Source organism: Helianthus annuus, chromosome 7, assembly GCF_002127325.2.
Source record: "Helianthus annuus cultivar XRQ/B chromosome 7, HanXRQr2.0-SUNRISE, whole genome shotgun sequence".
Classification (NCBI taxonomy): domain Eukaryota; kingdom Viridiplantae; phylum Streptophyta; class Magnoliopsida; order Asterales; family Asteraceae; genus Helianthus; species Helianthus annuus.
Window position 1 is genome coordinate 143,361,603 of NC_035439.2, and position 25,097 is coordinate 143,386,699.

At 36.8% G+C, this 25,097-nt stretch overlaps 1 protein-coding gene and 1 long non-coding RNA gene across 12 annotated transcripts; one reads left to right on the forward strand and one right to left on the reverse strand.

Annotated features, from left to right (window-relative positions):
• On the reverse strand, positions 1 to 3,619 carry LOC110868966. Of its 10 annotated transcripts, XR_004862972.1 has the most exons (7): positions 3,462 to 3,604; positions 3,278 to 3,373; positions 2,321 to 3,047; positions 1,019 to 2,235; positions 716 to 777; positions 530 to 654; positions 1 to 368 (listed from the first exon to the last, which is right to left on the reverse strand). It is a non-coding gene; the product is annotated as an uncharacterized LOC110868966 (long non-coding RNA). The 10 variants fall into 10 exon arrangements; XR_002552888.2 differs by having other exon boundaries at positions 1 to 777; positions 1,019 to 1,958; positions 2,103 to 2,235; XR_004862971.1 differs by having other exon boundaries at positions 1 to 777; positions 1,019 to 1,123; positions 1,886 to 2,235.
• Positions 3,620 to 4,184: 565 nt separating this feature from the next.
• LOC110868965 (NF-X1-type zinc finger protein NFXL2) lies at positions 4,185 to 13,252 on the forward strand. Of its 2 annotated transcripts, XM_022118252.2 has the most exons (13): positions 4,185 to 5,341; positions 6,014 to 6,127; positions 6,468 to 6,523; positions 6,729 to 6,795; positions 7,899 to 7,991; positions 8,098 to 8,183; positions 8,709 to 8,871; positions 9,511 to 9,648; positions 10,260 to 10,450; positions 10,546 to 10,627; positions 11,160 to 11,366; positions 11,787 to 11,876; positions 12,921 to 13,252. In XM_022118252.2, the coding sequence occupies exons 1-13, from the start codon at positions 4,223 to 4,225 to the stop codon at positions 13,077 to 13,079; spliced, it is 2,565 nt and encodes an 854-aa protein (XP_021973944.1). In that variant the 5' UTR covers positions 4,185 to 4,222; the 3' UTR covers positions 13,080 to 13,252. The 2 variants fall into 2 exon arrangements, with proteins under 2 accessions (XP_021973944.1, XP_021973945.1); XM_022118253.2 differs by lacking the exon at positions 9,511 to 9,648.
• Positions 13,253 to 25,097: the final 11,845 nt, after the last annotated feature.

Sequence of the window (25,097 nt, forward strand, 5' to 3'; positions counted from 1 at the left end):
AGTAATAAATCAATATTAACACGCAAATTGCAGCTAAAATAATAATAATTCTCTTGTAATCTTTAAAAACTTCCACCACTGTAATGACCTTCTAGGAATATTAATATTATTAGCACTCACACAGACTCATCTTGCCATATACTCCACTATGTCAGTTGGTGTCTTGCTCCAAATGAAAGTTTTCTCTAGTCTCTCAAAGCCAGCCCCCTGCCAATTCTCATCCTTAGCTTCTATGTCTTTTCATTAACACTGCGCAGACCAAATTAATTGTTCCCACAATGTAATCTAGTAAAAATTAAATCCCTTAGGTTCTTGCCATTTTTCAACAAATTTCATGGCTTCAACCCCTCCTACTTGTACCTCCAACCCTGCCCAAGCACACCATAACCTGACTCAAATTGACTTCAAAAGCAAGAAAATGGTCATCAAGCAAATCAAACAGTTTCCCACCAATGTATGGTACTAAAAATAAAAATTTTAAGAGCCAAGTTTAGATATTTACACAAACAATAGAAAAATTAAATAATACCTTGTTAAAACACAAGGTTTTATCGTACTGTTTATTAACCATATTTTGGTAGCAATTACTTGTGTATCCTCATTGCAAGAAACCATAGCAGGTATATTTTCCCTCACATCATCATCACAAATGACCTGAAACCCACAGTTGCACGATTTATCCTCAAAGTATGTAACTAAAAAAAGAGACACTCACTAATCTTCATTGGTCACATCACATGCGTGAGATCAGCCGACATCGGGCGCTTCAAATTCTTCCTACACACAAGTACACAACATAGGTTAGACAATGTTGAAACAATTGTATGAAAAAATCATGGCTAAGCTGAAGGGCAAAAATAGTCAATTAACAATGGATTTTGCATAGACAACACCAATTTGAAAGCCGGGTTGCCTGGTTTGGCCTTTATTTTACTTCACAGGCCTATTTGAAGTTGTTTTTAAACTTCAAATAGATTTGGCCTCAAAGTAGATGTAAATTAGTAATTGACCATCTTACCCATGCCACTAGGTGCTTGTTGCTTCGGTTTCCTAGAGCATATAAAGTTTTGGCCCCTTTTTCTTTTTTATCTTCTGATTGATGCTCCCCATTATATAGTGCATGCTGATCAATAAATGTTATAAAAAACCCATTAAAGTTCCGGTGTGCCTAAACATGTTTGACCCGTTTTCTAAAGTTATAATTTTGACCCACGTGTTTACTAAATATGATATGTTTGACCCGTTTACTAAAATTACAATTTCGACCCACGTGTTTACTAAATATGATATGTTTGACCCGTTTACTGAAATTATAATTTCGACCCGTTCACTAAAAATGGTAATTTGACTCGATTACTAAAAACGATGAATTTGACTCGCTTACTAAGAGCGACAATTTTGACATGTTTACTAAAATTATAATTTTGACCAGTTCACCAAAAAATGGTATTTTGACTCATTTACTACAAAAAAAAGAGTTTGACCTGATTACCAAAAAGGATGAGTTTGGCGCGTTTAATAAAGTATCTCCTTCTGACCCGCTTACTAAAAACGGTAACCTTCACCCCTTACTAACACGGTAAACCTGACCCCTTTACTAAAGATGGTAATTTTGTCCCATCCGCAAAAATGGTAATGTTGTCCCTTTTACCAAAATGCTCATGTGACCCGGTCACCTAAAAGTGATAATTTAATCCGGTTACTATAAATTGTAATCTTGACCCGCTTAAAAAAATGTTAATTTTTACCCGTTTACAAACGCGGTACCTTGACCCGTTTACTAAAAGATGGTAAATTTGACCAGTTCTGAAGACTACAAAGTGGTAACATTAGAGCACTTTATGCTGCTCTCTAAATTTGACCCGTTCTGACCATCTTTTCTTACCCATCTTGTTTTCCTATCTTCCAACATTAGAGCACTTTATGCTGCTCTCTAATCGCAGAAGCTACAAATTTAACTAAAAAACATTGAAAAATTAACAACAAAAATCATTAAATTAAACATCTTTTTAGATAAAGATTAAGAAGTTTAACCAAAAAAACATTAAAAATGAACAAAAACCATTTAATTAAACAACTTTTTAATCACAAATAAAGAGCACCAGCAAGATTTGAATGGCATTTTATAAAGCCAAAGCAGATGAAGTGCCTTTGCCACCACCTGACATATGTTATTCCACAAGATATCTTATCCTAAAAGAAGCTTAGCACACCTTTCTTTCAGTTATTCATTCTCTGCACAAACAAATATATATATATATATATATATATTTTCTCCAAACGTGTTTGTATCGAAACATGAAAACGGTCAAAAACTTACCATAATGCTTCGCCTTAGCCCAGGAAATATCTTCATTGTAGGTTATAACAGCTTCTTGTTTATCAATAGTTGTCGGGCTTGTTTCCATTTTGCAAGTTTTGAATTGGTGTTGATCGATTCTTATGGTTTTTGCGTTTTGCTACAGAAAGTGCAGGAAAAAAAGAGCCAAATTTCTTGAAGATACTATGGCCATGTGTTACTCACCAGAGAAAAAGTCGGTATCATTCATGATCCAGAAGAATAAAAGTGTCATTGAAGCTTAAGTAACCACCAAGTACAACTTTAGTGGCAATGATCTCTTTTAGCTTCCAGCTATCTAAATACTTTTCACTCTGTTCTTTAAGATTGTCATAATTGTACTTGTAAAACATAAAAGAAAAGAATAAGGATCAAAGTAAGGTAATCCAAATGACAATGATCATTTGCAATATTATTAGAAATCGTAATGTTAAAAACTTGTAACACACTAGTCTAGAACTGGTACAACTGAAGGTTTTCCTTCTCCAACCCACTTGCCGATTACTTTGCGAAAATCATAATTTCAAAACTGGTTTCATGGAGTATCTCAAACCCAACCATATACATCTTCTAGGTATTAATTGATAAAATTTTGAAATGGCGAGTCAGTTAGGTGACTTGAGATTGTGAATTGTTACCTAATGATCGATGATGAACGACTTACCAACCCGAGCTCCACTTCATTTCCTTCGAGGTTTCAATTTGAGACCTAATTAACAAAACATATGACTTCAATCTTTATCTGCAATCAAATTATCACAACTGCACAATTATAACTACTCATATACATTTTGTACAACACAACCAAGAAATAATGGTTATACACTCTTTGCAATTGTGGAAAGTCTACTCAAAAGTGCAACATTTTTCAATTCATCTTTCCTTTTTTTTAATCAAACTTTCAATATGTAAGTTCATTGAGGCATTAGGTCGAAATACCTGGATAAGGTTGTATGCTAAAGGAGAATCTAAAACCATACACATCCCAGTTGTTGACTTTTGACTGCTCTTTTATTTTATTCGTCGACTCCAGCCCTTCAAATGAAGAAAAAAAAAACAAAAATTGAAGTGAATAAAAGAAATAACAGATTAACAGTCAATCGTTTCATGGTTAATTAAATACCTAATGATGATGAAACCCTTACTATTTACACGAGGAACAAAGCTCCGCCGCAATCCTTCGGGCTAAGATTGTACATGACGCCATGGCTTGGTGAGTTAAGAACTTAATTACCTTGAACCCGTGGGTGGAACCCTATATCAATTAAATCAACCCCTGCTCACTCTGTCAATCGTAGGAGGCATCTACTCTCTTGCATTTTTTATTTGGAGATGGAACCCATAGATTTATGGGTGGGTGAGAAGCACAAATCGGCAGTTACAGGAGCATTGGGGGAACCGTCGTCAAGGAGAACTCCACTTCGGATTTCCTTCTTGCGCTCATCAATCTATATATAACCTCTTCAAACCCTAAAATTAAGGGAGAGTGGGCAGTTGAATTGGCGGTTTACCAGGAGGATTGTAGGCTTGAGTTGTGGAGGAGTTGAGCAAAACCACCAGCTTGAATTGTGGAGATAATGGGTAGAAAAAGATGGTGGTAACCACCTGTTGAAGAAACTGTGAAGAACTGTTTTGGACTGCCATAGGAGAAGTTACTTTTGTGAGTTTAAGTGGCTGGTGGAGAATGATTTGGAAAACAGTTACACTTAATGGGTTCCATATATATATATATAATTATACGTGACGATTCGGAATAGGTTAGATCAGGTAAGATCAGTTCAGGTTAGATCGGGTCGAGTCGAATCTAGGCAGTAAAAAATGACGAACATAAGCATACTATAAAACCAAAACCACATCACACTTCCACTTCTCCGATCCCCAAAAATGTCGATCACCACCACCGTAGCCCGCCACCATCCCCCACCGTCCCTTTCCGATTCCGACTCATCCGACTCCGACTCCACCACCCAAAAACCCCACCATCACACAGACTTTTCAAACACAATCTTCCAATCCTACCTCCAAATCTCCAATCTTGATCACCCAGACCTCACCAAAATCCAATCTTTCTTAACCTCCTCACGCGCCGGCGCCTTATCCTGCCTCATCTGCCTCGAACGCATCCGCCCCACCGACCCCACCTGGTCCTGCTCCTCCCGCTGCTTCGCCGTCTTCCACCTCCTCTGCATCCAATCATGGGCCCGTCAATCTTCCGATCTCTCCTCCCTACGCGCCTCCACGCGCGGCGCAGATGCCCAAACCGCCACCTGGAACTGCCCCAAATGCCGAATCGAGTTCCCCAAAACCCTAATCCCTAAATCTTATTATTGCTTCTGTGGTAAAGTTGAAAACCCAGTTCATGATCCATGGGTTTTGCCCCATTCTTGTGGGGAAATATGTGATAGACCTTTGAAGTATGATTGTGGGCATAAATGTTTGTTGTTGTGTCATCCGGGTCCCTGCCCGGCTTGCCCGAAGTTAGTGAAAGCTCGGTGCTTTTGTGGCGGGGTTGTCGATACGAAACGGTGCGGGTTTAAGGAGTTTTCGTGTCGGAAAACGTGTTCGAAGTTGTTGGATTGTAATGTGCATTGTTGTGGTGAGATATGTCACGAGGGCGAGTGCCCGCCGTGTCGGGCTAGAGGGGTTTACGCGTGTCGGTGTAGGAAGGTGGAATTGGAAAGAGAGTGTTGTGAGAGGGAGTTTAGGTGTGAGGTTCCTTGTGAGAAAATGCTTGGGTGTGGGAAACATGTGTGTGATAAAGGGTGTCATGAAGGGGAATGCGGTGATTGCCCGTTGCAGGGGCGACGAACATGCCCGTGTGGAAAACGGGTTTACGAAGGAATGGCTTGTGATGTTGTGGTGCCGTCTTGCGGTGGGACGTGTGATAAGAAGTTGCAGTGTGGGATTCATCGGTGTCCGGAGAGGTGTCATCGTGGGTCGTGTGTTGAGACGTGTAGAATCGTTATTACAAAGTCTTGTAAATGTGGGAGCTTGAAGAAACAGGTAAAAAGTGGATTGGTTTTTACTTTTTAGTGGTTTTTGAATTTTTGTTGCTTGAAGTTTGAATATATGCTCATATTGTAGAAAAATTGTGGGTAAAGGATCAAATAAAATTAAAATAAACGTACGAAACGTACGAATTGGGGGAAAAAAGCAAAAAGTGGCGGTGGCAATCTGGTAATTATCAGCAACTTCAAAATTACTGGGGAAAAAGCAAAAAGTGGCGGTGGCAATCTGGTAATTATCAGCAACTTCAAAATTACTCTTGTAGAGTAATTTTGAGCATCTGTAGAGTAATTTTGGGAAATGTAGGGTAATTATCAAATTACTCTAGTAGAGTAATTTTGGAAAATGTCTTGTAGAGTAATTTTGTTAACATTTAGTTATGGGGTTTAGCTTTATGGTTTAGTTTTTAGTTTGGGGGGGGGGTGGGGGTTAGTGTAATTTTGATAATTACACTACAATTTTGATAATTACCCTACACGACCAAAATTACTCTACATGAACATTTACAAAGTTACTCTACAGAAGCTCAAAATTACTCTAGTAGTAATTTTGAAGTTGCTGATAATTACCAAAATGCCACCGCCACTTTTTGCTTTTTCCCCCCAATTCGTACGTTTATTTTATTTGTACAGGAACTTAACTCGAAAAATGTAATTGGATTTATAATAGGTTCCTTGTTATCAAGATGTAGTATGTGAAAGGAAATGCCAACGAGTGCGGGATTGTGGACGCCATGCTTGCAAGCGGAAATGTTGTGATGGTGATTGTCCACCTTGTTCGGAGGTGTGCTTTCCGACCGCGGTCGCCATTTATAGTTTTCTTTAGAGTAAATTACGTTTTTGGCCCCCTGTGATTATATCACTTTTACTATATTAGCCCAAAATAAGAATTTTTAACATATATGCCCCCAGGTTTCTATAACTAACCATTTTGGCCTCTAAGTCTAGAGATCATGGGGGCCAAAATGGTTAGTTATAGAGACCATGGGGCCAGATATGTTAAAAATTCTTATTTTGGGCTAATATAGTAAAAGTGATATAACCACATGGGCCAAAAACGTAATTTACTCGTTTTCTTTATAATTTTCTTTGACTAATAATTTTTTATGTTTTTGACGTATTAGATATGTGACAAGAAGCTAAGATGCAAGAATCACAAATGCCCATCTCCTTGCCATAGGTAGCTTGTGTTATCATGATAATTAAAAATTTTAGCTAACGAGTATGTGTATTTAAATTGCGACTATGATGACGGGGCTCATAGTTATTAAAAACATATGAACATACGTTGTTGTTACTTATTGCATGACATCATGCTTTATTAATATGATTTTTGTATATATGTAAGTTTATGTATTCTGATTGACTAAGTTTCATTATTGTAGAGGTGCGTGTGCTCCATGTCCGGTAATGGTGACGATTTCATGTTTCTGCGGTGAGACGCATTTTGAGGTGAGCCTTTAAGCTATATGGACTTTACAGTTTTTTTTCCATGTTGTAAGATCGTTAGGCACTAGTCGGTCGGTGGGGTACTGATTAGCGATTAATACGGATTAATTAGTTGGGATTTTATATGTAACGTTCGGTTTTATATGTATATACATGTTTCAATTACATTTTTATGTCATTTTTTTAAGTAGACATGTTTTAACACCTTCTTTGATCCATATTTTTTAAGTAGATAGGATTAATTGTTGGAATTTACATGTTTTGGCCGGAATCTGGCCGGAATTTACATGATTTGGCCGACATTTGGCCGGAATCGCTAGACTGCCATCGATTTTGGCCGATTAGGACCGGATTTGACCAAGGTTTAAAGAACGGAAACGAGTTGCGAGGCGTTTCCCTTCGCCTCACGAGACGTAAGCCTCGAGGCGTAAGGCCGAGGCAGTATTAATAAATAAATACAAAAATTATATATATTATAAAAATAATAATACTAACTAATTTCATCATCAGATTCATCAAAATTATCAAAAACGCACATAAAAAAGTCATGAAATGCTTGAAATTGACACAAAAAGTCAAAAACATCAAAAACAACCATCAAAATCCCCTGAGGCGCACCTGAGGCGCAGCCTTTCTTAGCACCTCAGCCTCTCTGAGGTGTATATACAATAAAAACCCCATGAGGCGCGCCTCAGACTCGTTTTTTGGCCGTTTCGCCTCGAGGCGCGCCTTGAGGCGCAAGCCTCAAGCGTTTTTTAAAACCGTGGATTTGACCACCATTGGCTGCCCAGCGATTAATTGGCCGATTAGATGAAAATTACTCTTATGAGCCTCTGACTGGCGATTAATCGACGACTAATCGGAGGCTAGGCGTGATTTTTACAACCATGTTTTTTTAGATAACCGTAGCTTTCATTTATGATAACTTTAAAAAATTATAAGCTTTCCTTTCCGGATTTATGATAAATTGCGCAATACCGGTTACCAGTTATGTTTTACATAAAAGTCAAATATACATTGATTTTGTAGTGACATTTATACATAATGAGGTGCCGATGTTCTTTCTATATTTGAATGTAATTAATCTTTCCGGAAATATGTGTCAGGTTCCTTGTGGTACCGAAAAGGAGCAAAAACCTCCGAAATGTTCCAAACGCTGCCATATAGCTCCATTATGTAGGCATAAGTCAATTACTAAGGTAACTAACTAACTAACTAACTAACTATATCAATGTATGTACATTACACTTCCATTTATTACTTAACTAAATCGTACCAACGGTACGCGTTTATATATATGTCCAGCCACATAAGTGCCATTATGGAGCCTGCCCACCATGTCGTCTTGTGTGTGATGAAGAATACCCGTGCGGACATAAATGCAAACTAAGGTTTCACTTCATTTCTTCTTTATTTTCTTCCATTTCTTTTGCTTTTTTTAATTACCTTTTTTGTATAAGAGTGAATTTCAAGGATTGTCCTTTATCTTTATACCCATTTTCAGGCGCTGTCCTTTATGTTCAAAATTGACGAGTTTTGTCCTTTATGTTTTCATATCATACACGTTGTGTCCTTTAGGCCTAACCCAGTTAGTTTTTTCAGTTAAATTTGGTCATGTGCTTTGCACATGAGGGCATTTTTGTCAATTCAAAAGTTGCAGAAGCTTTGAGCTATAAATCTGCCGTTGAACTTACCTTTGAATTGACAAAAATACCCTCATGTGCAAAGCACATGGCCAAATTTAACTGAAAAAACTAACTGAGTTAGGTCTAAAGGACAAAACGTGTATGATATGAAAACATAAAGGACAAAACTCGTCAATTTTGAACATAAAGGACAACGCCTGAAAATGGGTATAAAGATAAAGCACAATCCTTGAAATTCACTCTTTGTATAATAATATATGTTACATGAAGGTGTCACGGTCCTATACCTCCTCCTAATCCCGAATTCACATTAAAACCGAAGAAAAAGAAACAAAATTATCATAACGATAGTACTCCTGGCTCTGCATGCCCGCCTTGCCCAGAACTTGTTTGGAGGCCGTGTGTCGGTGAACATATCGGAGCCGAGAGGATGGTAGGTGCAAATTATCAAATTAATTTTTTATGTGAACCGTTAATATATCATCTGTTCTGATTAGGGGTGCAAATGAGCCGAGCCGAGCCCGAGCTTGACCAGGCTCGAGCTCGAGCTCGATTAACTTATGTGAGCTCGGGCTCGAGCTCGGCTCGATTCGAGCTTTGTTTTCAAGGCTCGAGCTCGGCTCGTTTGTATTTTCTCAAGCTCGAGCTCGGCTCGGGCTCGGCTTGTTTATTATCTATTAATAATTAATATATTAAATAAAAATAATATAAATAATAGACTTTTTAGGCTCGTGAGCTCGATAAGTGAAGCTCAGGCTCGAGCTCGTTTACTAAATAAGCTTATTTTTAGGTTCGAGGTCGGCTTGTAAACAAGTTTGAATAAGCTCGGCTCGACTTGGCTCGTTTACACTAAGGCTTGACGAGCCTAACGAGCTTCACATGTGAAGCTCGAGCTCGGGCTCGATAAACAAACGAGCTTTATTTTAGGCTCAAGCTCGGCTCGGGCTCGATAAGGCTCGGCTCGTTTCGAGCTTTTTCTCGAGCCGATTTCGTGTAGCTCGCGAGCCGCTCGGCTCGTTTGCACCCCTAGTTTTGATGAAATTAAGATAAAACATTTAATATGGTATTGCAGATGGTCTGCTCAAATAAAGCAAGGTTTTCTTGTGATAATTATTGCGGAAACCTTCTGCCATGTGGCAATCATTTTTGCACTAAAACCTGCCACGACCTCAAGATTCGATGTGAAGAGTGCAATCTACCTTGCCAACGAGTTAGACATCGCTTATTTAATTTTTTTTTTATTTATGCACTTTTAATATAATTACAGGGCTGTTTGTTTATCTCTTAATGAGGCTATTAATGGTTCAGACCTCTTACTGGTTTAGCATTTAATGGTTCAGACTGTTTGTTTCACGAGCAGATGTTTGAATGGTTCAGACATTTGCCTCTGAATGGTTAAGATATATACAGAGTCTGAATGGTTAAGACCTCTAATCGGAATTGGTCAGACATTTGCCTCTGAACGGTTAAGCATTATACAGGCTCTTAATGGTTCAGACCTCTTACTGGTTCAGCACTTAATGGTTCAGACTGTTTGTTTCACGAGCAGATGTTTGAATGGCTCAGACATTTGCCTCTGAATGGTTAAGATATATACAGAGTCTGAATGGTTAAGACCTCTAATCTGAATTGGTCAGACATTTGCCTCTGAACGGTTAAGCATTATACAGGCTCTTAATGGTTCAGATCTCTTACTGGTTCAGCACTTAATGGTTCAGACCTCTTACTGGTCCAGCACTTAACTATTCAGATGTTGCCAAACAGCCCCTACATCAATCTATGAAAATGCCTTTGTTTATTAAAGTTTTCGACGTGTTTCAGGAGAGAAAACCTTCGTGTCCACATTCATGTCCTCTGCGATGCCATCCCGAAGACTGTCCCCCATGCAAGGTGCTAATAAAACGTTCATGTCATTGTGGCGCTATGGTGCATGTTTTTGAGTGCTTATATTACAACAGTTTGTCTGAAAAGGAGCAAGTAGCTGTCCGCTCATGTGGCGGACCTTGCCACAGGTTTGACTATTTCCAGTCAACATTTTTCTAGATATTCGACATTAAGTTTACGTACAAGTTTTACAGTAAATTTTCCTCATTGTTTGTTGGTGCAGAAAGCTTCCCAACTGCACGCATCTATGTCCAGAAACATGTCATGTTGGCCAATGTCCGTCACCAGAGAAATGCTCCAAAAAGGTAATACCAATGCCGTTTAATTTGTTTGCACCGCGTTAAATTTTATGTTTAACTAGTATTTTGACCCGTCGCCCGTTGCCGCAGCGTCGAAACTTAAAGTAACCTTACCGTCAAATATTTGATCCGACTCGTTTCCCAACAAAATTTATGTCAAACGTAGACCAACTGAAAACGGACATAAAAATAAGCACGAAAACGTATTATATTTGACTTGAATCATTATCGAGAAAACTTTACGTCAAAACGTAAACCAACTTGGATTTATACCGAAATGTACTTAAAAATAAGCTCGTAAGAAAATTGTTTTTTTTTAAGTTAAAGAATGGTACTGCGTGTTGCGGCGGAGTCAGAACGTAAAGTAACTCGAAATTTATACCGTTTAGTGAAAACATATTATTTATGACCCGACTCGGTTCCTAACAAAATTTATGTCAAAACGTAGACCAACCGAAAACGAACATAAAAATAAGCACGCACCCTCAAATATAATAAAGTGCAAGAGTAATTATTTATTTCAACGTCTTTTTAACAGGTTGTTGTAAGATGTAAGTGTCAAACTGTGAAAAAGGATTGGCCGTGCCATCAAGTACAAGCTGCTTATCACAATAGTGGTCGTGATCCAAAAGATATAACTAAAAATCAATTTGGTATCGGACTTCTTTCGTGCATCTCCGATTGTAAGAGTAAAGTCAAAGCTGATGAATCAGATTTGCACCTTCGGAAATCTGTAGTTCCTGAGGTCAGGCATTTTTACATTATAATTTGAGTTAATTGCCCGGATGGTCCCTGTGGTTTCATATTTTTTCACGTTTAGTCCCCATCTTTTGAAAATAGCAGGTATGCTCCCTATGGTTTGTCATTTTGTTACTCGGATAGTCCTCTGACATTTACTCTGGGGACTATCCGAGTAACAAAATGAAAAACCATAGGGAGCATACCAGCTATTTCCAAACTAACTGATATCTACCTAGGGACTATCCGAGTAACAAAATAACAAACCATAGGGAGCATACCTGCTATTTTCAAAAGGTGGGGACTAAATGTGAAAAAACGTGAAACCACAGGGACCATCCGGGCAATTAACTCTTATAATTTTAAAAGAAGGGAAGAAAATGTTTTATTGAAGCCTAATTTTATAGTTTATGTGCTACTTTCTCAGAAAAAGGAGCCAGATGTGGAAAATCATGTACGGAAGCGTAAAAGAAGGAAAGACAAAGTACAACACGACTACCAAGTTTCAACGTTTCAGGTTAGTTTTCGCTTGCTGGATGTGGGAATTTCAACCCGCTCAATAGATAATGGGTCTGATTCGGGCTTTTATTTCTAACGGGTCAAAATAAATAAATGAACTTAAAACGGAAGAGGTTAAAAAGAGTAAAGTACACGGATGGTCCCTGTGGTTTACGAAAATTTTGGATTTGGTCCCTAGCTTTTCAAAAGTACATGGATGGTCCCTGTGGTTTGCATTTTGTAATGCATCTCGTCCCCAACTTTTTCCAAAAGTACATGGATGATCCTTGTGGTTTGCACTTTGTAACACATTTAGTCCCTAACCTGGACCTGCTGAAACCTTTAGATTTGTTGGCAAGGGACTAAATGCGTTACAAAGTGCAAACCACAGGGACCATCCGTGTACTTTTAAAAAGCTAGGGACCAAACCCAAAATTTTGGTAAACCACAGGGACCATCTGTGTACTTGCTCGGTTAAAAAAGATTGAAGTGTGTATTGTTAATCCAATACTCAAAAATCGTCTTATACAAAACATTAGAGGAGTTATTGCATGCATGGTTGTAAAAATCCTGCCTAGGCTCCGATTAGTCTCCGGTTAATCACTAATTGGAGGCTCGCCGAGTAATGGCCGATTAGTTGCTAGGCGGTCAACGGGGGTCCTATTCCGACGAAGTTATGGCCCGATTCCAGCCAAACCTTATAAATTCCCTCCAATTAAAAAATACATATAAAACGAGTGTGTATATATAAAACTAAAATTACATATAAAAATCTCAATCCGATTAATCACTAATCGGTACCTCACCGTCCGTATAGCGCCTAGCAATTCTTACAACGCTATCTGCATGATATGATTTTTGTGATAATATTTGACACCAATTATCTAAAGGAGCGAATTATGGCCAAAAAGTGTTTATCAGCGTTTTGACCCGTTACCCAGCCCGCCTAACTTACCCATTTCTCTTTTCCTCTATCCAAAATAGACATACAATACAAGTGTAGCAAGTCATTGGCTTTTTGGCTCACCTTTTTTTTTTTTTTTTTTTTTTGAATATTTGACAGAAAATTATGGGAATATTGAGGAAGTTATTACTGTTAGTGATCATTTTGGTGAGTTTGATTGCAATGGCATATTTTGGTTACAAGGGTTTATTATGGTTAAATGACTGGATGAATGAAATGGAAATACAAAGACAGAAGAAGAGGTATCCAAGAATCTAAGCCTGGAATCTTTGTTGGGTGGAGGGTTTTTTTTTTTTTTTTTTTTTTTTTTTTTTTTTTTTTTTTTTTTTTTTTGATAGGTTTTGTTGAGTGGAGGTTAGTAGTTAGTTGACAAGTTACAAAAGCAAGTGGCCAACTTTTTGAAAAAAAAAAAAAAAAAAAAAAAAAAAAAACTACACAAATTTGTATTTTAGTTCACAAAGATTTTAACTACTTTTTTTACTAATAAATAATAAATAATCAACCATGGAAGAGGAAGACTCTAGAAGATGTTTGAATATAGTTTTATTACTTTGATTTGTTTTGTAAGCCCCCTGTTCTAGTTGAATTCTAGTATTTTTGAGGTTTTATTATATATTGTAAACATTATTGCATTAAAAGTTGGATTACAATTTATAGAGTTTTTTTTTTTTTTAAATAGGTGTTGTGGAAAAATATATTTACCAAAAGGGTGAAGTTTATAAAAATATTTGTCATAATAATGGCTGTTTTAGGTCTTTAATTCTGGTTGATTTTTATTTTTTTTTTTTTGCTTTTTATGTAAAAGCATTTTATCTTTTCCACAATGTTCATCTTCAATATATTCAAGTTATCTTGGTTTTGTTATTTATTTGTTCATTACTATCCTTGAATGTTATTTGGGTCAAGCCATATTTTTCTATTATTTTTATTCTTTTTCAAAATAATTAGTTTGTCTTGAATATTTTAAATGATAAAGATATTTTTATGATTATAATACATATTAATAAGAATTAATTACATAGTTAGTCCCTATGGTTTGCACAAAATAACATACTTAGGTACTAATAGTTTAAAATCACCTTATAGGGTATATTAACTTTTCATTTTGTAACGTTTGGAGGTATTAACTTCTAGGGTATTAACATAGTTAGTCCCTGTGGTTTGCACAAAATAACATGTTTAGGTACTAATAGAATGTGATTTTAAACCTACAAATAATGTTAATACCTCCAAACGTTACAAAATGAAAAGTTAATACCCTAGAATGTGATTTTAAACTATTAGTACCTAAATATGTTACTTTGGGCAAACCACAGGGACTAACTATGTAATTATATACATATTTAAAAATAAAATATCTATATACAAATAATAAAGGTTAAGCAGCTGGTCCGGTTTACACTGTCGGTTCCAAGTTCTAAACCAAACCGAACCGTTAAACTATCAAAACCGAATCATTTGGATTTCAAATTGGTGACTTGTCAATCAATTTCAAAGGTTTATAAGCACCATTCGCCATCAACCTTTTAGCTATTTCAAAAGTATACATTTTAGTGACAAGTGAAGTTCTTTTTAAACTGTGTTTTATTTCAACCATAGCGATGGTTGAACCTCGACTCTTAGGCTAGAGGGTATGGTGATGGTCCCCCAAGGGAGGATGATCCGCCACGTAGGCGCCACGTCATAGTCCTCCCGAAGATGGTCCATCCCACAAAACTAGAGGGTATGAGAGGATGGTCCATCTCTATGCACTATGTACAAGTAGTAATGCCTAATGTACAAATTAAACACAAACACAAACAAAGGGGGGCCCATCAGATTGGATCGTCGCCAACGTCATGATCTTGCCGGTGAGTACGGGGACGTGAGGGGGCGGGATGGTGTGAACGTGGTGCCGCTCCTCGACGGTATAGGGGACGTACCCCATACCGCATAGCCTTGTGGTCTTATTTGCTGAATTTTATTAATTCAAAATTATGTATCTGGTCTATTAAGCAACTATGAAGACTAATGATTGGTCTCCTTTACATGATGTCTAATTTTTTAAATGGAATACAAATAAAAAGTTAATGGGTCATGTTTTCTTCCATGTGATAAGTATTTGGTGGAATTGTGGAAAAATAAATTTGTAGAAACAATATTATCTACTACTATAAAATTAAAATTACCATATTATAAAATAAATTAGGAACGTGTTTGTGCTTTATGGAGTTGAACTCCAAGCATGGAGAATTTTCCCAAAAAAAAAAAAAAATTGAGTTTTCACTTCAAACGCAAAGGTTTTTATTTTTTGCATTTTAACCTCTTTTTGTTTTTTTTACTTTTAACCTAAAACTTTTCATCTTTTACAATTTAACCCCTTATTTTCAACTTTGATCCCCATATTTGTTTGTCTTTTAAATTTTTCATTTTGCGTTTCGAACTAATTTTGCGAGTGAACACGGTGTAACGTACGTGTTGGTTTCAACGTTTTTCGTCTATTTTTTCCCGTTTGACAGTACCGTCACAAGCGCGTCTATTTTCCCTGTTTGACAGGTTCGTCGCAACGCGCGTGGTGTTAGATCGACTTAGTTATTCTTTTCTATTTTTACGTTTCAGTTTAATTTCCTTGCATTAACATGCCGCAACAGGCATGCGTGGTTCAACGATTTTACGTATGCTTTTCGTTTGGTGTTATTGTTTTCTTTTTATTTTGTTTTTACGAGCTTTTCCGGTGTTGCTGGTCGCTGATAGTTGTCTAGCATTAGTGCTACTTAGCACGATTTATGTTCCCGCCGCAATGCGAGATGCTTAATACTAGTTAAAATAAAAAAATGATACGAAAAGTCGTTGAACTGGTGAAACCACTTCATATTTTATACGGAAGAAAACAGTTTAACAAAATAAATCAATATCGACTTCAGTAACTAACACACGTGTACCATCAACGTTTTTTTTTTTTTTTTAAATCATCACAGTCACATTATACACGTGACTTTATTTTGAGAAACTCCTATGTAAATTTAGTTTTTTAATAGCTACAGTCAAATATATTACCTAGACGATTGGGACTAGGCAGCCGCAGGCACGGCTGTGGGGCTAGTCCCGGATCGGAACCCACCTGATTTCTCTACGAAGGGGCATAACACCAGTTTACGGGACCTGTCCGTGTTCTCACGGAAAATCATACCATCGACTGGCACTTGACATACGTTGCGCCGCCACAAGAGCCGAGGCTCTCTAGCGTAACGCACGGTGGGACGAAAACCAGTGTTGGCTCGGATTCGAACTTGCGAACTCCAAAGAAGGCCTAGTTCTTATCTTAATTGTCTTTGCCACTCCACCAAAACCAAAATATGGAGTGATTGATCTATAAGGTTGACGAGGCTACGTATTGTGAGTGTACATCCATGGCCCAAGGATGACGAAGTGTCCGCGGCGACGAACTAGTTCACGGACTCAAAGATTCAAAGATGGCCCCCTTTACATTTTCTGTTTTTTGTTTGTTTTTTTTTTTTTTTTTTTTTCTATCTTTAAGGAAAGCTTTATAAAATCTATGTGTATATTTATAATTATATGAACTTACTAGACTTTATTAAATGAATTAATTTATAAGGATAAATATTAAGCTATTTTTTTAAATAGAACTTAGAATTTCTATATATTTATATATAACGTGTATATTCAATAAGTTTGTGTATATAAACTTGTTACCATATGGTGGAAAAGATACCGTGAATTGCTTGAAAAAAAGATCTTGGATATGAAGGTGCTACTAATAGATTATATGATACATTTCTTGGGTGAAGGATGATCACTAGAGATAGTGTTAAGTATGGTCGTATAATTAAAATGTGTATGAAAAACATTTAAATTTCATGATATTGGTAAAATTATCTTTAAATATACGAATTTAACCCTCTTTATAAAATAGCATGCATTTTCCATATCTGTTGAAAGATGAATATATGTTACACACATACATTTACAACTTGTCGAGCCCTCAAGTCATGGATGACGGTCAAAGAGTCTCGTTGATATTGCAAGATCCCTGTTTCCTCTGTCCTACAAGAAAGAAAACCGTTAGCCTCATCACGGGGGACCCCGGTGTCACACCCCAACCAATGGCGGAAACATCGGGATGAGACGAAGTGTGAAGATTGCTCGAGACATCATAACGCTATTTGTGACAATAATTTAATAATCCAAATTTCATTTCCAAACTTCAAGTAGTCATCAGTACAAGATCCCAAATAACAACAAGTTTAATCAAAATAACAAACCAACATAACCAAAATTCGATACAACATATTTAAACCTAGCGTCTAAAGTGTGTATCTAGGCATCGTGCTACCTCTTTCATTTCATCATCATCATCAACCTGTAACATGTTTAAAATACAATTCAATGCAAAAGCAAAGGCGAGTATACAAGTTTGGTACATACATAGCATAAGATAAAAGTGTGAACAATCCCTCATAGCAAGCATGCGATTCAAGATAAACATTAAATATGGCATGTGTCTAACATATCAAACCAAGAAAACGCAACTTGCTCATGACATAACCAAAGTTTCAGTAAAGGCGGGTCGTTAATCCTATAGCGCTACATATGTCAAGGTTTGGCTCGTACGAAGTTAATGATAAGTTCTACACATAAGAATCACCCAAATTTAAAGTATCAAGTCATCACATATACAAGCATGTTATAGGAATGTTCATGTGTTTAGACAAAAGTTCATGTGTAAGTTTCAATAGGTAAACATGTTACACCCCAAAAGTGATAAAAGTAAAAAGGGGAATACGAGTATACTCACATAATTGCTAAGTCTTCCGATTATCCAAGTGTCGACGAGTGTGAGGTTAGGATGATGGAACACCGAAGTCACCCTATATGGGTAAACGGGGGTGTATGAGTATTCGGAATTATGACGGAGGAATTGAATTGGAATTTAGAGTGTATCTAGTTAAATATAAAGATGTATACATTCCTATATATTTTATATAGTTTACGTAAAAATTATAAATCGAGTCTTATCAAGAGAATTGATGAAATGATGCCAAATAACTATATATTTGTATTTATTTTATAAAATTTAAACGAATTTGATAGGTTTCGATTTATAAAATCAACGCCTTTCGTTACACTGAATTTTACGAAAAACGGGCAGAGTTTCCTCTGTTTTTGGACGATCCCGACAATACGAGTTGTCGATATGTTTGTCAAAATTCAACAAGTAACAAAACATTGAATAATTATATATATTCCTATGTATATATTTTTTTTATAAACAAAATATATGATGTGGTTTTGCGATAACAAGATATAAAACAATAAAATTTACATTTTCTCCACTTTTATTCGAGTCTCAAGCTTAACCCGATGACCCGTCTGTTGACCAGGTTTGACCAGTTGACCGGCTTTGACCAGTTGACTGGCTTTGACCGCGTCTGACCGAACTGAAGCCCGAACATCAAGCCGTAACTCGACACGTCTCTTGAACCGAACCCGAATCCGTGCAAAGCAAACACGAGAATCTGATACGAATTCATTACTTGAGTTGATTTTGAAATGAAGCTGAGAATTAATCGAATAATATTCAAAAATTAGACTAACCTGGCTGAAACGAACTGAACATGATGTTGACCGGAGTCGACTGCCTTTAACAACATTTGACCCGAATGCGAAACTAACCCGAAGTTGTTATGCTGAACCAAGTTAAACCAATTTTGAACTGAACCCAAACCAGACACGAGATCTGACCCGAAACCAAGTTGGACCGTGAGGACCTGAATCGACACTCTTGATGAATCTAACCCAAAACCGGTTGGAACCACTGTCACTGCCACCGTCATCCACCGTCGCAGACGGTGGCGATGCAACCGTCGTCACCACCATCCGATTGAACTCGCCTGAGTCAAACACCATCGGCATCATCATCGTCTTCAGTAACGTCGCCGGCGACTGTGGTTTGTCGGAGCTGCACAAGTGACGAGGGGGGAAGGGGTTGCGGTTGTGATTGTCATCGAGAGTGGTGGCTGACACCACCGTAACGGCGACGACGTTCCTGGTACGCCGACTGCCAGACATCAGGGAAGGAGAGGGTGAGGCCAAGAGGAGTGTTTGGCCCTTTTCTTTGTCTGTAGGTAGTGCCGAGAGGAGGGAGTAGAAAATGAAGGTGAAGGTGAGTTTAGGGTTAAATACTCTTGTGTGTGTGTGAGTCTTTGTTTTGAAGAGATGGGGTGGAGATGAACGGCTACAACTAATATAAAAGAGATGAAATTTTGTTTTTAGGGTTTTAACCCTAATCACTAGTCATATATTAGTTTAGTTTAGCGGGCTTGGGCCCAAGGCCCACAAGCTGTAACACCCCGAAAACGGGTTTGGTAATTAACCCACGTTAATACTAAAAGACGGGTAAAGTATCGCTAGTAGTAAAAATAACCCGGTAAATATTTGGGATTTAATAAGAAATCCTAATATTAAATACGAGCGAATTAAAGTTTTAAGGAATTGAGCTTATAAGAGCCCGAGTTAACAGGACTTAAAGTAAAACGGGTTATGATTCCCGGGACCCACCAAGTAACTAGGAGTATTAACCTAGTTAGTTATAATTTTGGGAATAATGTGAAAGTTGATTAAAATACCCCAAAATGAAAATTAAGAATAATAGAGGGGTCAAAAGTGTTAAAGTTTAAAATGGTTTTACTAAATAAAATTTAATAGACAAAACACACATTTGGTGTGTTTGTCTGGTCGTAGAAACACAGGGGGGCGACCAAAGCTCCCTCATGAAACCTAGCTTTGCAATTTCACCAAATTGATAGGGTAAATCGGCTCCAAATCGAAATCCAAACTCAGAATAGTGATCACCTTCAGGAAAGGATCATAAGGTATGTCTAATTTTGCTATTTAGTTTCACCATGAGTTCTAGGTGAAACCATGAAATCGAAATTAGGGCTTGCATGATCAAAGTTTGGACGAAATTAGGAATGAATATATGTCTAGGAGTAAACCCTAGTCATTAGTTTGATGAATTGATGCTTATAATTGCGAAATTCATAATCACCCATCTAAGTGTAGAATGGGTTTTGTGGAATGATAAGAACACTAGGAATATGATTGTAAAACAAGTGTTATTGAGTCACTTGAAGTGAATCTAGATGTTGTTAGGCATACTAGATATAAGGAACTTACAAAAAATTGTTTAAATTTGGCTAAATAGTTAGTCATGAACTTGATTTCTATTAGTATAAAATCATGCACATTAGGTGTTTGTTAAAATGCCTAAATGAGAACTAAGTGTTGATAATGTGCCTAATTGAGTCTTGTGAACTTAATAGTGCAATCATATGTGTTAATTGGTGATTTGACTTTTAAATAGTCAAACCGACCATTAATAAGATCGAATGGTAATTGTGATAGAAAACATGTAAGATGGAATAGTCATAATTAATGATGACTAATATAACCGTCTTACGAATTATGATGATAGTTTGACGCTTGACAAGCTAGGTAGAGGCTTGGAAAGGAAGCGGGTCAAATGAATCAAGCATGAGAAGAAAGGCGTATGCGGGATGCGAGGTAAGTATTGCTTACACTAGTCTTAGATTGTGTAATACTTCCTTAGCGTATAAATAACGAATGGAATAACTAAACAATTAAAATACGAGGTTCCGTTGTGTAGGCGTACGGAACTAGATAATCAAAGATGGAAGAAACCATAATAATGGTTAAAAAGGAAGTAAATTGATAATTCGGTCATATTATGACGAAAGTGGTAATAAAAGGTTTATAAGTAAAAATGACCGTACCGTGTTAAACGGAGCGGGTCATGTAGTTGAGATGATAATAAATATCATCTCGAAAAGATAAACGGTCAATTCGGCCAAACGGGTCAAAAGGTGTAGACATCACCTTTTGACAAGATTGACTAATGATCTTTTGTCGAGTTATATGTTTACAGGAATAGAAATCCAACGGATATTCGCATCGCTCTTATTTAGCGATTAAAAAGCAAGGTATTTATAAATCGGGTCTACTTGTTGATCCGGGCCAGGTATGTATAATAATACAACTCATCACGTAGAATTGGGAGTTCTATAAGAGTTAGACCAGGTTAAAGTATAGATATTCGGTTATCTTTAGGTAAACCGAATAAGTTGAATTAAGTTTATGATGTTTTAGAAGCACATGAGTTTACAAACAAGAATTATAGTTAAAAGGTTGGATTTTAGTCTAACAAGTACTCAAAAGTTCTTGTAGTAAAGGAATGATGAAAATTGACCGAATTGCCCTTACAAACTAATTTAAACGAACGATCCATAAAGGTGGTCCGGAATAAGTTTTATGATTAAACATATGCTTAGAATGAGTATAGGTAGTGAAGGATGTAAATCCTTGGGTCGAAAGACCTTATATGAGTCTTTGTCGTAAAATGGTAATCCGAGGGGTAGGAACTCGGAACCTATAGATATCCATATTAAATCCAACACACATATATAGATGTGGGGGAAGATAACTTGATAAGAAATGTAGGAATAAAATGCTAGAAATGAATGAAAGCGAGTTCAAGTGTTAAAGTGCTAAAATACCCGTAACGGGTCAAAATAAGCATACAAGTGAAAATGGGTTTAAATTGTGTAATAAACCTTTGATTAGAACCTAAAATGGTAGATAACATTAATTTGAAGAAGTGTTTGTGATGTAGGAATCAAACAAATACGTTTGTTTGATAAAATGTGTAAATGGGTCAAATTTTTGTAAAAAGGTAATAAGCCGAGGCCATGAAAGTTTCAAAATTTATTAAGCCGGATGTCGGGTTTTAACTCCATATGATGGAGAATCAAATTATAATCATGTAGGAAGAAATGGTAGGTCAAACGGATAAGCGGATTGAAAGATACGAAAGTTTTCGTGTCAATAAACGGCAAAATGGAAAAAGCTGATGCAGGGGCCACCGTAACTTACGGTGGGTACCGTAAATTACGGTGGAGGCTGAATTCTTTACGGCAGTTCTCCACTGCCTTACGGTGGTGGTATGTTATAACATGGCTACCGTAAATTACGGTGTCCACCGTAATTTACGGTGGACCCTGTACAAAAATGTATTTTTGATTAGTTTTGTTTCCCGAACTCGTTTAGATACGTTTTAAATCCCGTATGACTAAAGCATTTCATGTTTTTATGAAATGTAGGTACTTTGTGGATGCCGGAAGAAGATCAAGCTCAACGAAGAACCGAACACGATATAGTTACATGCTTCCGCACTTGGCCTCGTCATAAATTTTAAATGACGAATCTGATTACGTTATGTCAATTAACTTTTGGTCTGCGAAAAGTTTTAATAAACCCATATTTCCAATGTATATGTAATCTTAATTGCATGATTGATTTCGTAAAATATACGTTAAATCTTGAATTATAAGAACGGGTGTTACAAGTTGGTATCAGAGCCTTGGTTTAAGAGATTCAAGTATGGTGGGAAAACTATGCTTGGACTTAAACCTTATGCTCTTGATAAAGAATAGTGTTCGGTTCGAGGCTTGATCGCAAATCCGGTAAGTACGCGTATGTTAATAGTTTAGTATGCTAAATTGTTGCAAATAACACATAGGGCTATCGTGTAACGCATGTTACCCCAATTAAACGATAGATGTAGTTGGCGAAAATGCGCGCGTTGACGCGTATAGTAGAAAAAGCCTTGTATTATAATACGGGCGATTATTAAAGTTGATGTTACTAACTTTTGTGAATGTTATAATTGAAGGACACTCGCGTTTGAAGACGACGAGAATCAAACAAATTGTGGATATGATGATGGAACGGTCCGAAGTATACAAGAGGAGCATGCTCACCAAGGACTAAATCGCGCAACGACCGTGAACAAGGTTATTGGCAAAGAGAGCCTGTTAAAGCAAGCTTTATCAGGTGCACACTTTTAAATTTAAATGCACAAGTAGTAATATGCAACAAACACGTAAGTAATGACGGTTGCATACATATACGATAGAACTTGGAAAACCTGATTTCCAAGAAAAATTTAATAGAAAATGTGTTATTCACGACGATGAATAACAAATGAGTAACAAGATTTGTTCACATGGAAACTTGGATTGGGGTAATTATCCAAGTGGAAAACTCTCAATTTGATGCTATTGAGAAAAGTAGCAATCACGTTAACAAATGTGATTATATATATTAGTTTGATAAAAAAAAAAGAGAAGAGAAGAGAAACATTGTATATGTTTAGGAATGAAACCTATAATTCTAATAATTGTTAAATAGTAACTGAATAAATGGATACCAGTGAAAGTCAAGAATATAGAAATATTAGAGGCGTCACTTACATGGGGTGTAGTGCGGAAATAATGAAAAGGTCATGTGTGTCATGTGTTGATCGCTTACTCTGGCCAAGTAAGTAGTGAACACATGATGTTATGAACTTTTTATGATGGACATACTTACATTCGATGTAGTAGGGACGGGGTGAATGGGACTAGCATAAAAAGTACCCAAATGAATCAGATAAGCAAAATATTTAATTATCATGTAAACGCACAGCTGAGTGACAGAAGCGTACTATATTAGAAAAATGAGCCCGAGAGAAGGGGGCAAAGAAACATGTAAAATGATTAAGATATGCATTGGGAAGGAGTGTACTTACACTCGAACCCGGAAAATGCGAGTACGTCTCTAAATGGGTCGTTTTTGTAAAACGCCAAATTCGAGAACAAAGTAGGAATGTAAAGATGAAAGGAAGTCATAATGCATACCGTAAAGGTTGCAATAATAACGACTTCGGTAAAACACCCGGTTGGTGGGTAAGGATTTAAACACATGCGTGAACCGAGAAACGGGAACTCGGATGGAAAGTTAAAAGACTCGGGTTTTGAGTCTTAACTAAAAGACGACAAAATAATGTAAATAGAAATTTTGAATAAATTATGTTCAGCCATTTCAAAGCCGAACAGGTCAAACAAAGACTGAAGTTTGGCATTCGTAAGCGATGAATGTTCACACGAACAAGTCAAACAAATTTAATAAAGGATGACACTTGCTAAATTAAGTAAGTGCGAATCGAATAAATAAAAGTGCAAAATATTAATAAACCTATGTAAAGGAGTTAAAGGTGTTAAAAACACTGAAATAAAAGAACCCGGGTAATGGGACGTAAGGAAGTACAGGTAAGAACCGGGTAACGGTAAGTGTATGGAAAACCGACGTGTAATTGACTTTAGAAGTCGAGAAGTCGGAAAGATGATTCGAAAGAAAACAATGTAGCCTTAGACTACGGTCAAGGTCAAATGAAATTCAAAAAAAAAAAAAAAAAAGGTAAAAAGATAAATAATTATAAACATAAAAAGGGATGCCTTAACGCCATATGCGTATATAAACGTATACACATTTGAATAAAGACTAGAATAAAAGATGATCTACGAGATCATCATAACCTACGGGATGTTAATTAGGGTAAAGGTCTACGGAGCCAAAATGACCCACGGGACATGAATTGAAGCAAAGGGATCATAAAGGCCTCGTCTTAAAAAGGTGAAAAATCTAAAGAAATAAGCCTACGAGGCTGAGTGAAAGAACCTACGGGTCAATAACGTGAAGTGAGGAAAATGGTTAAACTTCCCGTGTAAAATAAATAACGGAAGGTAAAAGTAGTATAAAAGCGAGGGGTTTCGCTAACTTAACTAAGTGAATTAAAAGCTAAGGGATCGAGAAAGGCCTGGTTGACAAAAGTGAGGGATTTCACTAAAACATCTAAACGGACAGAAATATTACCAAAAAGACAACGGAAAGAAATGAATTTTCAGACGAAAAGTCCTGGAAATGAGTAAAAGATGTAAGACAAGGAGAAAAAGGGAAAGCTAAACAAGAATTTAGTTTTAGTAAGAAATAATATTTTAACCAATATGGATATTACGAGAGAGATTAGAAAATAGTTAACATCAAAGAGCATGGGTCTCGACATTGATAGGTGCGAGACAATACATTCGAAAAAGAGAAGTATGATGAAGAAACGTTAATATAAATTAAACATGACGTGACACGATCACGATCAAGAAATGTAATGTGAAGTAGAATCACATTATAGCCAAGCAAGCGGTAAAAAGTAACTGGACTAATAAGTCGAGTAAGCGAGACCGGTTAAGGTCATTTAAGTAATTTCGTTGCTTGTAAGCGGTGGATTCGGTATAACTGAACCGAATAAATGAATTAGAAAATAAAAGAAATTGTTGCTAAAAGTGAAAGATTTCACAAAAGACCTTTAAACGGTTCAAAGTAACG

Bases quoted from the DNA above. Each gene is read 5' to 3' on its own strand.
- LOC110868965 (XM_022118252.2), top strand. From the start codon at position 4,223: ATGTCGATCACCACCACCGTAGCCCGCCACCATCCCCCACCGTCCCTT. The intron at 7,992-8,097 runs GTAACTAACTAA...ATATATGTCCAG, and splicing joins GGCATAAGTCAATTACTAAG to CCACATAAGTGCCATTATGG. The intron at 10,451-10,545 runs GTTTGACTATTT...TTGTTGGTGCAG, and splicing joins TGTGGCGGACCTTGCCACAG to AAAGCTTCCCAACTGCACGC.